The 16361-nt window shown below is 46.0% G+C and overlaps 1 protein-coding gene across 3 annotated transcripts in view; it reads right to left on the reverse strand.

Annotated features, from left to right (window-relative positions):
- Positions 1 to 4575: 4575 nt before the first annotated feature.
- The window catches only part of LOC129394095 (otoancorin-like), a 44501-nt gene continuing 32715 nt past the window's right edge, over positions 4576 to 16361 (reverse strand). Inside the window, exons 8-10 of one of the 3 annotated variants that reach the window (XM_063597428.1) lie at positions 12295 to 12490; positions 9022 to 9088; positions 4576 to 7685 (exon numbers count right to left, since the gene is read on the reverse strand). In XM_063597428.1, coding sequence (XP_063453498.1) covers positions 7574 to 7685; positions 9022 to 9088; positions 12295 to 12490 — 375 coding nt within the window. In that variant the 3' untranslated portion in view covers positions 4576 to 7573. Of the gene's footprint in view, positions 7686 to 8019; positions 9089 to 12294; positions 12491 to 16361 lie in introns of those variants that run through there. The other 2 variants (XR_010110208.1, XM_063597429.1) reach the window with 2 other exon arrangements.

Below are 16361 nucleotides of genomic sequence, written 5' to 3' on the forward strand. Positions count from 1 at the left end.
GGAAAGGATGAATTGATGCTGAGTCCCTATAAATGATAAATGCAAAAGATAAACATACCAGGCCCCACTCCTTGCAGGAAGCAAAAGATCCTAGAGGGAGAGGCTGACATGGAACAGGATGTCTGACCAATAAAACTTCTTCCAATGAGGATTCACAGACATAGTCATACCTTCCAGGCTAAGTAAGGCTCAATTCCAGGCAGCTGTCTGTCTCAGCTCCTCATGCACATCCGTCGCTTCTGTCTACCTAGCATTTGTTTCTCCTTTATTCAGTTCTCATTGCTGTGTAACAAATTGACAGAAGTGCATCAACTAAAGCAACACAAATGTATTATCTCACAGCTCTATAGGTCAAAATCCAAGCATGGCTCAACCGGATTCTCTGCTCAGGGTCTCATGGGGCTGAAATCAAGGTGTCAGCTGGAGCTGTAGTCTTATCTAAAGCTCAGGGTCTTCTTCCAGGATGATTGGTTGTTTTCAGACTTCCGCTCCTTCTGATTATCTTGAGATAGGAGGCAGGACTTGACTCTGGAGGTGGGGCTTGGACACCGGACCAAGTTCAGGACTAACTAAAACAGAGCTGGGAGGGAAGCAGCTTTCCCTAAGACACACCCACCAGTGTGCCAGGTCAGTTTACCATTGACACGGCAATACCTGGGAGTTACCACCCCTTTCCATGGCAATGACCTGATGACCTAAAGTTACTACCCCTTCTCTAGAAAGTTCTGCAGAAACCACCCTTGAATCTGCATATAATTAAAAGCAGGTATAAATATGACTGCAAAACTGCCCAGAGATGCCACTCTCTGCTTACAGGGTAGCCCTGCTCTGCAGGAGCCGTCATGGAGCTGTAACACTGCAGGAGCTGTAACACCACCGCTTCAGTAAAGCTGTTTTCTTCTACCTCCAGCTTGCCCTTGAATTCTTTCCTGGGCAAGGCCAAGAACCCTCACAGGCTAAGCCCCAGTTTGGAGTTCATCTACCCTGCATCAATATGACTGAGGTCTTGTTTTCTTGCTGGCTATCGACCAGAGACCTCTCTTACCTCCTAAAGACAAACCTAGGTCCTTGCCCTGTGCCCTCTCCATAGGCTTTCTCACACTTTGAGCATCTCTGACTTCAGGAAGGGCCTAGTCCCTTTTAAAGGTGCACCTGATTAGGTCAGGCCCACCCAGATGCTCTCCCTTTTGATTAACTCAAAATCAACTAACTAGTAGCCCAGTCAGGGCAGGGCTATTCCATCACATCCTCTAATTGTGCAGCACTGGAGAGGAGGAGATTGCACAGATTGTGCACACCAGGGAGCAGGGATCTTGGGGGCCATCTCAGAATTCTGCCTACCACATTTTAGTAATTGATCTCTTCTGGAATCAGTCCTTTCCTGCTCAGTCAATGTTATTTGTGGTAGGATTTAGGGTAATCAGACCTAGCCTTGGCCAATTGGTGTAACCATTGTCTGGGCCACAGTGGTCAGATCAGAAATGGGCACCTGCCTCAAGCAAGCCCAATCAGACCTAACCTGGGGACTTTTGCTGAAGTAACTAGGAAAGATCATTCTCTCTCTCTCTCTCTCTCTCTCTCTGTCTCTCTCTCTCTTTCTTGTTATTGCGGGAGTGTTAGGCTGTAAACTTAGAGCTGATGGTGGACACCATGTGCTATGATTCAAATGACCCCCCAAAACTCATGTTGAAACTGAATCCCAAAAGTGGGAGCATGAGAGGTGGGACCTTTAAGAAGTGATTGTATCCCTCTTGAGGGCAGAGCCTTTACTGACCACCTAATGTTTTATTAAAGCTTGTTCTCCACCACCCCTATCCCTACCATCACCATCTGGAGCTGTCGATCCTTTCCTCCAGATTTCTTTGCTCCATAATATTTATCACTCTCTGATACAGGGGTGTGTGGATATGAACATGTATATGTGTGCATGTGTGTGTTTATGGTCTGCCTCTCCCAGCCCCCAGTAGACTGTAAGCTTCATGAAAGCAGGGCTTTGTGTACTGTTGTTTCTGTAGCATGGGGTCTGCCAAAAAAGTAGGTTCTCCATAAATGTTTGTTAAATGAATATATTCTGATTCTATCTCCCCCCTCCTCCAGAATGGATCTAAAGTTTCCCAATCTTTGCCTGAGTGAGTGTCCTACTGAGTTCAATTTTGTTTCAGAAAGGACGTGTGTATGTTCACCCATACACTGCACAAATATGTAATGGACACCAGCCATGACCAGCCTACTGGGGACTGCTTGGCAGTAGCAACACGGCAGTGAACAAGACAGATGAGCCTCCTGCCCACAGAAGCTTACATTTGGGTGGAATACAGGCTGGGGAGTTGTCATGCCGATTCCTCCAACCCCAAACCCTTTCCAGTATGGCAGGTCCTAGAGCTGGACTGGCCACCATTGAGAATCCACCCAACTGCCCATCAGCATCTCAAGTTCCCTGTTGCAAGATGCCAGGGAGCATGAGAGAGGACCATGGGGGAGAGTGAGCTCTCAATGAACCTGGTGTGGCAGGGAGAAGACGAAGATGGGGCAGATCCCCAGGGGGAAGACAACTTAAGGGCAGACTTGTTGAACTAAGTTACTTCAAAGGGGCTTCCATCTTCCAGCATGAGCAGAGAAGATGACCACACACCTGGGGGAGAGTCAGATGGCTTCTTCAATTGGAACGTTCTTCCCTAAGGATGACCTAATATAGCACATGACCTGAAAATCCTTCTGGGAGACTCCAGGTAAAAGGGCCTTGATTGCACCAGGGAGAGAAGCTAAGTTATAGATTTGGGGGAAATGAGTGTTAGAACAGTGAGTGCTCAAGGGAAGTAGTTAAGTGAGCCATGAGATACAAAGTCTGCCATGGCAAAGTAGGTGGAACAACCATGTTATGAGTATAAGTTCTGACCCCAGCTTTCCTGTGATTTCTAGGACCCTTGGTCTGGAAGATGGGAAATAAATGGGTGCATGACAGAAGTTAAAGACCATTATCGGGTATCAAGTACCATAGCACTTTTTGGAGGCAGAAGAGCTTGACAACTGGGTATAGTGTACATAGTAAATGATGGTAAGGGTAAAGGATAAAATGTATCATCTTCCTGTCATCAGAATGGGACCAGCACTGTGTAAGGTGGGCATGTTAATGACATGATATATAAGACAGCTTTTGCTACAATAACAAGGAACTCCCTAGGCCTGGCACGGTGGCTCATGCCTATAACCCCAGCACTTTGGGAGGCTAAGGCGGGTGGATTACCTGAGGTCAGGAGTTTGAGACCAGCCTGGCCATCATGGCGAAACCCTGTCTCTACCAAAAAATACAAAAATTAGCCAAGCAAGGTGGCACATGCCTGTAATCCCAGATACTCGGGAGGCTGAGGCACTAGTGGTGCTTGAACCCAGGAGGCAGAGGTTGCAGTGAGCCGAGATCACTCCACTGCACTCCAGCCTGGGTGACAAAGTGAGAGTCCATCTCAAAAAAAAATAATAACTTAAAAAAAGAGAAATAACTCTCAAATCCCAATAGATCCCTATAACAAATATTTGTTTCTTGCTTCTGAGTCTTCAGGTTGGCTGTGATTACACTGGGTTTGGCTTGGCTGAGCTCAGCTAGGTTCTGCTGAGCTCAGCTTGGCTCCAAGGTTTGGGTTGAGTTCAGGTCTGCTCCACATGTCCCTTCACATGAGAAGCAATTGCCAAGAGGTCAAGTCAAATCATGCAGCACATTTAAAACTTCTGCTGGGGGAAAAATGTTGTGTCTGCTCACATTCCAATGACCAAAGCCCAAAGTTAGAAGGGCAAGGAATTAGACTCTACCTATTGAGATGTACTACAAAGTCACATGGCAAAAAGCTTATAATTCTAATAAAGGAACTAAGCAGAATCACTAGGAGCAATCACCTAGTTTGCCACACATGGAGATGTGCCACAGGGACTCAGAGACTGGAAGGAATTCCCCAGGGCCAGAGTTCTCCTGGGAAACTACAGCCTCCACCATTGCCTCCCAGATTTCATCAGCATCTCTGTAGTCTGGCTCATCAGAGGCCACAACGGAGATAAAGGCAAATAAAGACTTCAGCTGCTGGCAAGCTGCAGATATCTGCATGGATCAGCCAAGCCCATGTCTCTTTCTGAAACAATCAGTAATCGGGGAAGCGACAACAGAAAAGCGTAATACAAACTACCTATGGTATTGGAAGAATCCCAGGAATAGTTGGAGGTCTTGAATGAATTTGAAGAGGGTACTCAGTTCAAGACTACTTTAAGACACACACTTTGTAGATGTCCCAACTAGATACTGTGTGGCCTGGGAATTCTGCAATGTTTACTTTTTTTCAATTATATTATGTTATAATATATTTATAAGAAATATATATCATATATAAGATTATATATAGCTTATATATCTAAATATAATCTAGATATATTATATATCTAAATATAATCTTTGATATATATCTCATATATTATCTTATATATGATATATTATCATATACATGAGTTATACGTATCTCATATATTATTTTCTTATATATATGAAATATATCTCATATATATAAGATATGAGAGCTATATGTCTCATATACAGATAGATATAGATATCTATCTACATCTATATTCCCAGGCCACACAGTGTCTAGTTGGGACATCTACAAAATGTGTGTCTTAAAGTAGTCTTGAACTGAGTACCCTCTTCAAATTCATTCAAGACCTCCAACGATTCCTGGGATTCTTCCAATACCATAGGTAGTTTGTATTACGCTTTTCTGTATATGAGATATATATCTCTCATATATGAGAGATATATATCTCATATACAGATAGATATAGATCATCCCATCACCCAGGCTGGAGTGCAGTGGCACAATCATAGTTCATTGCAGCCTCAAAATTCTGGGCTCAACCGATCCTCCCACTTCAGCCTCCTGAGTGGCTGGGACTACAGGTGTGTGCCACCAGGCGGGGGCTAATTTTTCTTTTTTTGGAGACAGAGTCTCACTCTGTTGCCCAGACTCAGATGTAGTGGTGCAATCTCAGCTCACTGCAACCTCCACCCCCCAGGTTCAAGCAATTCTCCTGCTTAGCCTCCCAAGTAGCTGGGACTACAGGCACGTGCAACCACTCCCAGCTAATTTTTTGTATTTTACTAGAGACGAGGTTTCACCATGTTGCCCAGGCTGGTCTTGAACTCCTGAGCTCAGATACCTGCCCGCCTCAGCCTCCTAAAATACTGGGATTACAGGAGTGACCCACCCACTGCCCCCAACCTTTTTTTTTTTTTTTTTTTTTTTTTTGGTAGGGACAGGATTTCCCTATGTTGCCCATGCTGGACATGAACTCCTGACCTCAAGTGATCCTCCTGCCTCAGCCTCCCAAAGTGCTAAGATTATAGGTATGAGCCACCACGCCTGGCCCAATATTTCTAAAGGCCCCTCAAGAGGCAAAAGTGGGCAAAGGACTTTTAAGGACAAAAAATGCCTAGTATTGAATATTAAGTTGTTTACTGTGTTGTAACTCTCTTCCATGACTTCAGTAAAGCAGAGTAAACACACACATGCCCCAAGACACAGTAACCTCTGTTTGGTAGTACAGCCCATCACAAGCAGCTGTGGCTGAACCCCTGGGTACCAGGACTAGAGAAGATAACTTCATTGTAAGTTCCACTGGATGTTAGGCTGAAGTTGCAGCCCCCATCAAGCCAGGCTTGGTGTCTGGAGTGGGCCTGAAGGTAGAGATTCTGCAAAAGGATCTAACTGGGGTGATATTCAAAAAATTTAGAAGCCAGAATGGCACAGGTCCTGACTGATAAGAACCAAAGCCAACATGCTGTGATCTGCATACAAGTGCCAGTGATCCCTGCCTTCAGCTGAGGAGGGCTGTGAAGGATGGAGGCTAGAAATCCATCAGGAGAGCTGACATTGAAAGGTGAATGGGAGCAGCACCTGCCAGCGTGACCTGCTGCTTTCCTGCATGCAAAGGACTGCACATTTCAACCTGAGACCCTGGGGTTCCTGCAGGGCATCAGCTAGATTTGTCTTCCTGCCTGGGGTGATCACCAATTATATGTGCTGTGAGGCAAACTGTCCTCCCGCCAGAGGAGGAGGTGAAGGGATTTACAGAATCTCTCTCTGATCTGACTTATTAGAAAAGTTAAAGGACACCCATCCAGGAGGCAGCACAGTGCAGAGATAAAGAAGTCAGGATTCAAATTTGTCCTATCTGGGAAGCTTAGACAAGAGCTCCTTAACCTCTCTCACACTCTGTCCCCTCATCTGGAAAATGGGAATCCTAACAGTGCCTACCCAGCAGGAGCATGGCCACAATGAAATGAGCTAATGACACAGTGAAAGCCCTTAGACAGCCTGACCCAGAGTCAGCCCTCTGTAATGGGAGTCATTATTCAAGATGGGAGGAAAGAAACAGGAATTAGATCAGAAAGAGATGAAATACAAAAGCTACATGAAGTTGGCAGTGTGAAGCCTGACTCGCAGGAGAGTGGATTTTGTTACTGTTTGCTTTTTCTTGTCCAGGATAATCCAAGACCGGCAGAAAGTGAGAATACCGATTGAGATCCAAGGACATCCTCATGGGAGTCTGTGCAGACACGTTCTCATCAAGAACCCCTCTCCAAGCAGCTGGTCCAGCCCAGCTAAACTGGGGGCTGCTGTTTGTAAGAAAATTAATGTTCTGGACCAAGCACAGTGGCTCATGCCTGTAATCTCAGCACTTTAGGAGGCCAAGGCAGGCGGATCACTTGAGGCCAGGAGTTCAAGACCAGCCTGGCCAACGTGGTGAAATCCCATCTCCACCAAAAATGCAAAACTTAGCTGGGCATGGTGACGCATGCCTGTAATCCCAGCTACTCAGGAGGCTGAGGCAGGAGAATCACTTGAACCCGGGAGGTGGATGTTGCAGCGAACCAAGATCATGCCACTCCACTCCAGCCTGGGTGACAGAGTGAGACTCCATCTCAAAAACAAAAACAAAAAAATTAATGTTCTGTACCTGAGGAGCACCCATTTGCTGCCACTTCCCTGCCAGGATGAAGGAAAACCAAGTCAGACATTAAATAACACGTGCAGGATCACACCTTTCACACTGCAGTCTTAGTTTTCTATAAAACCACGTGACCTCTGAAAATACACTCCAGCCTCTGCAACACCTACTCATGACGCTTTGTAAAATCCACCGCCTTTTAGGGACACCAAGATTTTCAGAAACATGCAGTTTTCTTACCTCCAGATGAGATGTCTACTGTGGTTAGGTGACTAGGAGGAGAACCCAAGGTGTGCTGATGGCAGAACAGAAGCACCTAGGATGCCACCAGGGAAACGCCCTGACACGCAGCTGTGATGCTGTCTTCGAGAAGGTGTTTGCAAACACCGCTGCTGCCCCCCTTCCCTGAGCCCTGACTTCCTAAACCTAAGGCTAAAAACATCCTGGCAATTCCCGGAAGTAACTTCATTCTAGCAGGATCGAGCCAGTGGGTGGAGTTTTCTCAGGCCGCCAGGATCACATCAGTGACTGACTTACCCAATGTACTTTTATTTTTTATTTCAACCAATTCCCCAAAGCCCAGAGCAACTTAAAACCAGAAGAGCCACCACCATCTCCACCAAAAACAGGGAATATTTTGAGAGTTTAATGATAACTTCACAGCCATCCATTCAGCTGAGTCCCAAGGAAATGGAAGACACCTGAAAAATGTATTTTTAAATTGATTTAACGTTGAGCCATGTTAAATGTTTTAATTTCCAACCAATGCAGTGCCCACCAAAACATCAATTAGTCCCAGCAATCAGGCAAGAATACTGGCTTCTGCTCAGGGATTCATTTATTTCAGCTCTGCTAAATATCGTAGAGGAGAAATCCAATGTAGCCTGTAGCTTCAAGAAAGTGAAATTAAGCCCAAGTAGAAACTAGATGAGGCCCTGGCTAAAATGGTGCCTTTTCTTGCACTGCCTCTCTCTGGTATCTCTCTAAAGTGAGGGCAGCAACTTGATTGTAAGGGTCTCGTGCTGTTAACAGAAAACACCCTTCCTTCCCCACAGGTTCTCTGTCTCCAAGCTGGAAAACAAAAGAGGCTGCAATGGGACAGAGAAGGGCTTCCTGCTGAGGAGATGAGTGGGCTTAAGAATTTGCAAGATCAAAAATCAAAACAATTAAACCCATGGAGATAGAGTAGAAGGACAGTGAACAGAGGCTGGGAAGGGTAATGGGAGAGTTGGTGGGGAGGAGGCAGATGGTTAATGGGTACAAAAAAAAAAACAGAAAGATGAGTAAGACCTACTCTTCCATAGCACAACAGGATGACTAGAGTCAACAGTAATTTCTTTTTTTTGAGATAAAGTCACTCTGTCACCCAGGCTAGAGGGCAGTGGCATGGTCTCTGCCCACTGCAACTTCTGCCTCCTCAGTTCAAGCGATTCTCCTGCCTCAGCCTCCCGAGTAGCTGGAATTACAGGCGCACACCACCATGTCCAGCTAATTTTTGTATTTTTATAGAGATGGGGTTTCACCATGTTGGCCAGGCTGGTCTTGAACTCCTGACCTCAGGTGATCCACCTGCTTCGACCTCCCACAGTGCTGGGATTACAGGCGTGAGCCACTGCACCCGACCCTATAGTCAATAGTAATTTAATCGCACATTTTAAAATAACTAAAAGAGTACAGTTGGATTGTTTGTAACACAAAGGATAAAGGTTTGAGGTAATGGATACCCCATTTTACATGATGCGATTATTACACATCGCATGCCTGTATCAAAACATCTCATGTACCCCATAAATATATATACCTACTATGTACTAACAAAAATTAAAATTTAAAAAAATTAAAAATAATTTGCAAGATCATTTTTAATAATTATTTTTCATTTGGGGTGCATTTTCACCATCAAGGCCCCAGGCTTTCCCTGCCCTAGATGAGGGTCTGGATCCAGGGAACGGTGTCCCACCATCTGGAGCATCCTGTCTCTACACACGTTGGCCAGCTGCTTGGGGCAACACAGGACGATGCGCTCAGGCCACTCACCACAGGAGCTTGGCCATTAGAACCAGCAGGGGACAACCAAGCCAAAGACCCCACGACTGGAGAGCTCCTAAAAGCAAATACAAAATAAGAGTACACATGAAGTTCTGGCAGCAAGCAGAAGGTAGACACATCATGTCCAACTCCCCGAGTCTCTCTCTGGGACCACTTGATGCAGAGCCTTGATTTGTTCATCTCTTAAATGGGAACAATGACCCCCAAAGAGGAGGAGGGGTGGGGGAGTGAGAATTAAATGAGATTGTGTCAGTCAACATGTACTAGGGAGCTTGTTAGAAACACCAATTCCAGGATCCCCTGGAGATTCTGATTTAGCAAGTCTGCCAGGAGACCCAGGAATTTGTATTTTAAGCATCTCTCCCAGGTGATTCCGATGATTAAGCAACTTTAGGAAAGAAAAGATTAGGGCTCTGGTCCATAGGAAGGGATCATCCAATGGCAGCCCTCACTTAGGCCCTTGGGGTGAATGAAGGAGGGGCATCCAGGATCTTGCCCAGCCAGGGACATGCAGGGAACATCTTTTTAAGGGGCCCTCATCACTTTCTGACACTGCTGTTTCAAGGGAAAACTGGTCACACCTTTCTGCAGGGGATTTGACAACATCCATTAAAAAAAAAAATTGAAGACAGAGTCTCGCTCTGTCACCCAGGATGGAGTGCAATGGCGCCATCTCGGCTCACTGTAGCCTCTGTCTCCCAGGTTCAAGCGATTCCTCTGCCTCAGCTTCCCTAGTAACTGGGACTAAGGCATGTGCCACCACACCTGGCTAATTTTTGCATTTTTAGTAGAGACGGGGTTTCACCATGTTGGCCAGGCTCATCTCAAACTTCTAACCCCAAGTGATCCACCTGCCTCAGCCTCCCAAAGTGCTGGGATTACAGGCATAAGCTGCCACATCCGACCAACATCCATCAAAATTATAAATGCAGACCCTGTGATCTAGCAATCTCACTTTGAAGAGTTTATCCTACAGACATACTGCACAGATGCAAATTATATCAGGTCAGGAGCTGCAGCATTGTTCATAACAGCAAAAAAAAAAAAAAAAAAAAATAGAAACAACTGCAAGGTCCATCTACAGACCTCTGGTTGAATACAGTTATGGCATAGCCATAAAACCAACAATGGCACAGCTCCTGTGCACAGATACAGAACTCCCTCCAAAGTATATGGTTAGGTGAAAAATACAAGGTGCAGAATAAGGTGTATAATAAGCTTTTGTGAAAAGTGCAGAGATCATCTATATTTGATTTGCTGTGTATGCATAGAATATCTCTGGACAAATACACAAGAAGCTGCTAACATTGGTTGCCTCTGGGGAGGGAACAGGGTGGCTGGGGGACAGGGGCTGGAGGACAAGGTTTCACCACATGCCTTTCAGACTTTATATATTTGGAACCCTGTGCATTATCTATTGCACATATTATCTATTCATGCAAAACGCTATAACATTTACAAATAACTTTTAAATATATGCATATCATATTTCAATGCAAAGTTTTTTTTTGTTGCTGTTTGTTTGTTTGTGATGGAGTTTTGCTCTTTTGCCCAGGCTGGAGTGAACTGGCATGATCTCAGCTCACTGCAACCTCTGCCCCCAGTGTTCAAGCAACTCTCCTGCCTTAGCCTCCTGAATAGCTGGGATTACAGGTGCCCCCCACCACACCCGGCTAATTTTTGTATTTTTAGTAGAGACGGGGTTTTGCCATGTTGGCCAGGCTGGTCTCAAAACTCCTGACCTCAGGTGATCCGCCCACCTCGGCCTCCCAAAGTGCTAGGATTACAGGCATGAGCCAATGTGCCCAGCCTCAATGAAAAGTGTTTTAAAGTAATAATATAATACATCAAAAGGCATGATTTATGTTTTCAAGTGCCACCTCTGGCCACTTTTGGCTGCAGAAATGGGGAATACTCCAATTCACCATCCCTATGTGAAGGCAGGATAGGGAGACATTCAAGTCAGGAAAAGGTGGAGTGGAGGTTTTAGTCAAGCACCAAGTCCTCTGACTTCTCTGGGCACTTGCCCATGCCGGTACCTATTCCTGAGACACTGTCTACCTCGCTAAGCACATCTTCTTCTCACCTTGTGTCTCACCTGAGACATCACTGACTTTAGGAGGTTTTCTGACCCATGTGTGTTCCCCATCTCAGCACCCAGCACCTGCCTCATGTTCACCAGGGTACATGTCTTCCCTCCCCGCCAGGCTGCACCGAGAGCTCAATGAGGGCAGGGAACATCTCTGTTCCCCATCTTGTTAGAAGCTATCTCCCCAGAGCATGGTCCAAATGTGGTGTTAAGAACAGAAGGCACCATAAAGAAGTGAGAAAGTGAAGGGGAAATGGGGAGAGCTGTAAGAAAGGCATGGGGGAGAAAAAGGAAAGAAGGCCATGTTCCCAGGATCCAATGCCACTCCCTGGGGAGGCTTCTCTATCTTAGCTCAGCCCTCAGTCACTATCACCCTCCCTGGTCTTGTCAGATTTGAAATATCTTCTTCATTTACAAGAGGGCCTTATCTATCTTGCTCACCTCTGTATTCCCAGCCCCTACTGCAGACTTGGAACATAGCAGGTGCCCAGTAAACATGGGTTGAATTAATTAATATTGGACAGGCCAGGCTTGGTGGCTCGCGCCTGTAATCCCAACACTTTGGGAGGCTGAGGTGGGCAGATGACCTGAGGTCAGGAGTTCAAGACCAGCTTGGCCAACATGGTGAAGCCCCATCTCTACTAAAAATACAAAAATTAACCAGGTATGGTGGCACACACCTGTGATCCTAGCTACTGGGAGGCTGAGGTGGGAGGATCGCTTGAGCCTGGGAGGTGGAGGTTGCAGTGAGCCGAGATCGTGGCACTGCACTCCAGCCTGGGCGACAGGGCGAGACTCTGAGTCAAAATAATAATAATAATAATAATAATAATAGTTCATTATTATTGGATAGTGAGGAGGGAGTTTGCAAAGGAGCGGCTAAAATGAAATTAGTCCTGAGTTTCTGATGTTATGCGTCCTGGGTAGGGGCGGGAGAACTGGAAGATGTTTAATGCCCCCCACCCAAGGGCAGCCATAGTTGAGAATCACTAATTCTGAAGCTTGGTAGGGAAGCTTGATAGGGACTTTGGGTTTTTCACTGAGGGCAGAATCCCCAGTGACTGTCAGAGACCTCGCTCTGAATCTTAAGAACCTCCCCACCCCAGGCCTGACAGGGAGGACAAGGAAGGAGAGTGGGGCTGGGACGCGGGGCAGAGGGCGGCTCCGCTCACCTGCGGGAGAACGCGAGGATGAGGTTCTAGTGGGACCGGCGCTAGCGGGCGCGTCCTGCCAGGAGTGAGTCTTGGCGCCATCTAGCGCCTGCTGGAGGCTCTGCAGCTGCAGTGAACTGAGCCGCCGGCGCTGGGCGTGGGTCACCGCCGCGGCGTTCTCCGGACCCAGGGAGGCGATCTGCTCCGCGGACAGCTCCTGCAGGAGGCAAAGGGGCAGCACCCTCACACGGGGCCCCTCCCCGGATTTCCCACATCTCGGGCGTCCGCGCAGGATGCACACAACTTTGCCATCCCCTTGTGTGTATCATGTGTGGTCCTCTTTAAGATATTTCCTTAAAATTAGATCACTCTTGCACTACCAAAATAAATGCATTTAAAAATAGAAAATTTAAAATGGAAGTTTCCAAAAACGGAAAGCCGGCAGACTTGCCATAAGCAAGCATTAAATAGGAGCCGCAAAATAAAAATAAAACAATATTGTTGAATCCTAGCTAGATTTGTCCGCCAACAATATCTGAACCCCTGGCCTCTTGAAGAAAAAGAGAGAGAGAGAGAATATAAAATGTATTATACAGGGTTAAATTGACACTTCCTTCTTGAGGTATTTAGAAGTACTAATGGAGAGTTGAAAAGGGAAGCATGATTTCCTCCCTATGCGGCAATGTTGTTTAATGCAATGCAAGACAGCTTCCCAGTGCTTCAAGTCTTCCACCTCCTGAAACACTGATGTGGAGGGGGAAACACAGGCCTTAAAGATCAGAGGCCTGAATTTGAGCCCCTGCTCTGCCACATACTTGCTGTGTCACCTTGAAGAAATTACACAGCCTCCCTGGGCTTTGGGGATAAATGTGAGACAGCATAGAGAACTCATCTCCTCTGCTGACTGATTCTGATCCTTTGGTTTGACTGCCTGAGCACCATGTGATGAGCTCTGTGAGGGCTCCATGGAGGGAAAATGCAGTCATCTACTGGTGATATCTGCTATGGAAATTCTGCCGGCCAGACTATGTCTTCAAGGACTGTGAACAAGGTGTCTTCTGAAGTCACTTCCAGATCAAAGGACTTGGTGACTCGTTCCAATGGGACTGGAATACGAAGGGGACTCTATATCATCATGTTTATTTTCTAAAGGCCCTGAAGAATCTGGGAAAGATGCTTATGCTCCCTCATCCCTTCCTCTCCTGTCAGTCACCCTCTCCTCCTCTTTTGTCCAGGTAGATACTTCCCTGGAATCATATCCCTCTGTGTAAAGCCCTTCCAGGAACCCCACTCCAGAACACAGTTCAGGCTCCTGGAAAAAACTCTGCCCACCTCTCCAGCCTCACACATGGCATTCTTCACTCCAGGAGAGTGGGTGCCAATATTTACAGTTCCCTAGAGGCAGCATCTTTCTGTGCACCTCCTTCTGCCTGGAACACTGTTTCTTCTTCATCGCCAGCTGTTCTCCAAGATTCAGCATCTGGTCGGTCAAGTGCCATGGCGCATGCCTACAATCCCAGCACTTTAGGAGGCTGAGGCAGAATGATTAACGGAGCTCAGGAGTTCGAGACCAGCCTGGGCAACACAGTGAGACCCCCCTTCTCTACAAAAAGTTTTTTTAATTAGCCAAGTGTGTAGTCCTAGTTACTGAGGCTGATGTGAGAGGATTGCTTGAGCCCAGGGGATCAAGGGTGCAGGGAGCCATCATTGTGCCACTGCACTCCCTTGGGCAACAGAGTGAGACTTTGTCTCAAAAAAATTAAAATTCAGCATCACCTCCTCTCCTCTCACTACACACACACACACACACACACACACACACACACACACACGGTGGGGTGGTCACAGAGGTACTTTTTTGGCTTCCATATACCATTAACACAGAGTCTGTATTCTAAAAATTATCTCTTTTATCAATGTTGCTGACTTGCGACCCACAGGCCAGATTGAATCTCTAGGCCTACGGCACTGTGTTTTCAAAAATAAATTCAGATTGGCTGCCAACATTTAATTATCAAGCAATTCCATATGAAAATGAAGATTTCTGACTTCTTCTCGAAAAAAGTGAAAAGGAAAATTCAGCAATCCTGGGCCCACATGGCCACACTGCACGAATGTGCTAGGAATGAGAAGCAGCCTCCACATTTAGACAGGGCTCTCCAGTTCACTTCGGTCTCTACCCAGCCTACTGCACCTTATGTTACCTTTTAGGCCCCTGAAGGCACTATGTGATAACCCCTTCACCTGTGCATTCTTAGGTGCACCTACCCTGGAGCCTGCCACAATGTAGGTGATCAGTAGGGATTTCTGGAATAGATAAATACCTGTACAAGGAAGCAGCACAACAGCACTCCAAACAAGACCAAGAGAAAGTGCTTAGCAAAATGCCAGCATCCAAGACCAAGCTGCTTGTCCCATGCAGAGTGCCCCAGAGGGGAAGTAGGTATTTGCTCAATGGCTTTGAGGACTGCTATTTATTGCCCTCAAACAGCTATTATGCCTGCAATGTGCTCGGAACTGTCCAGGATGCTGAAGTGATTGAAGGTCGGCTTTCTTTTTTTTTTTTGAGACAGAGTCTCGCTCTGTCGCCCAGGCTAGCGTGTAGTGGAGCGATCTTGGCTCACTGCAAGCTCCGCCCCCCAGGTTCATGCCATTCTCCTGCCTCAGCCTTCCAAGTAGCTGGGACTACAGGCACACGTGACCACCCCAGCTAATTTTTTTGTATTTTTAGTAGAGACAGGGTTTCACCATGTTAGCCACGATGGTCTCAATCTCCTGACCTTGTGATCCACCCTCCTCAACCTCCCAAAGTGCTGGGATTACAAGTGTGAGCCACTGCCCCCGGCCTCGGCTATCTTTCTTGAAATGAACAAGTGATGTGGCACTGGGGGAGTTTGTCGAGCCTGGTTTGTGTGTTTTATCCAGAAGTGCTGGACAAAATGTGTTCCCACATTACGCAGCAAACAGGAACACCAGAATCACTGCCTCCTCATCAGAGCAGACTATTCCCACCAAACACTCCCCTAATCTTGTATACAGACAGAAAAAAGGGTTGCAAGGTCATTAGATACCCTGCTTCCCTTCCTTCAAATGATCCAATTTCACCCTCTCAATTTTTTCATAGCAGTTTTTCACCTGTCTTCTTGTGATTTTCCTAATACTTTTCTTTAAATCAACTAAAAATATATATGTATAGAAAATATATATAGAGAGAGAGAGATTGTTTCGCTCTTGTTGCCCAGGCTGGAGTGCAATGGTGTGGTCTTGGCTCATTGCAACCTCTGTCTCCCGGGTTCAAGTGATTCTCCTGCCTCAGCCTCCCAAGTAACTGGGATTACAGGCATCCACCACCACGCCCAGCTAATTTTGTATTTTTCATAGAGGCCGGGTTTCACCATGTTGGCCAGTCTGGTCTCAAACTCCTGACCTCAGGTGATTGGCCTGTCTCAGCCTCCCAAAATGTTGGGATTACAGGTGTGAGCCACCATGCCTGACCTAAATCAACTAAAATATTTTTATTTAATTATATCTTAAAAGGAAATGTTACAGAGGTCCACAATCCCTCATCTGCAATTCCAAAGTCCAAAAATAATCTGAAAACTGCAAGTTTTCCCCCAAAGTTTAAGTCAAACTTATTTATCGGCAAAACTTGACCTGAAGTAATGTGAGGCTATTTATTTATAGTCTCTATTTATTCCAATTAGTGTGGCTTGTCACAGATTTCTTCACAGAAATATTAGTGTGTTTGCTTACAAGGTGCTTCCCCAGACACTGCTGGGGGTATGAAGTTACATACAGTAAATGTACAGGGTGATCTTTTCAAAATCTGAGAAATTCTGATTTCTGAACTATATCTGTCCCCAGGGGTTTTTGTAAGGGTTTATGAACCTGTCATACCACCATAAGTAGAAAATCAGTACCACCTGCTAGAAGAAGAGAAGATGACCATAAAAATAAATATAATTAAACTACATATTGTAATTTTAAGAAAAAATGTTTTTTAAAAACACCTAAACTCACACAGATCTCCTCTGACCCCATCAGCAGAGCCTGGTCACAAGCCTCTAAATTCCAAGGCCCATCACCTG

Source organism: Pan paniscus, chromosome 18, assembly GCF_029289425.2.
Source record: "Pan paniscus chromosome 18, NHGRI_mPanPan1-v2.0_pri, whole genome shotgun sequence".
NCBI lineage: Eukaryota > Metazoa > Chordata > Mammalia > Primates > Hominidae > Pan > Pan paniscus.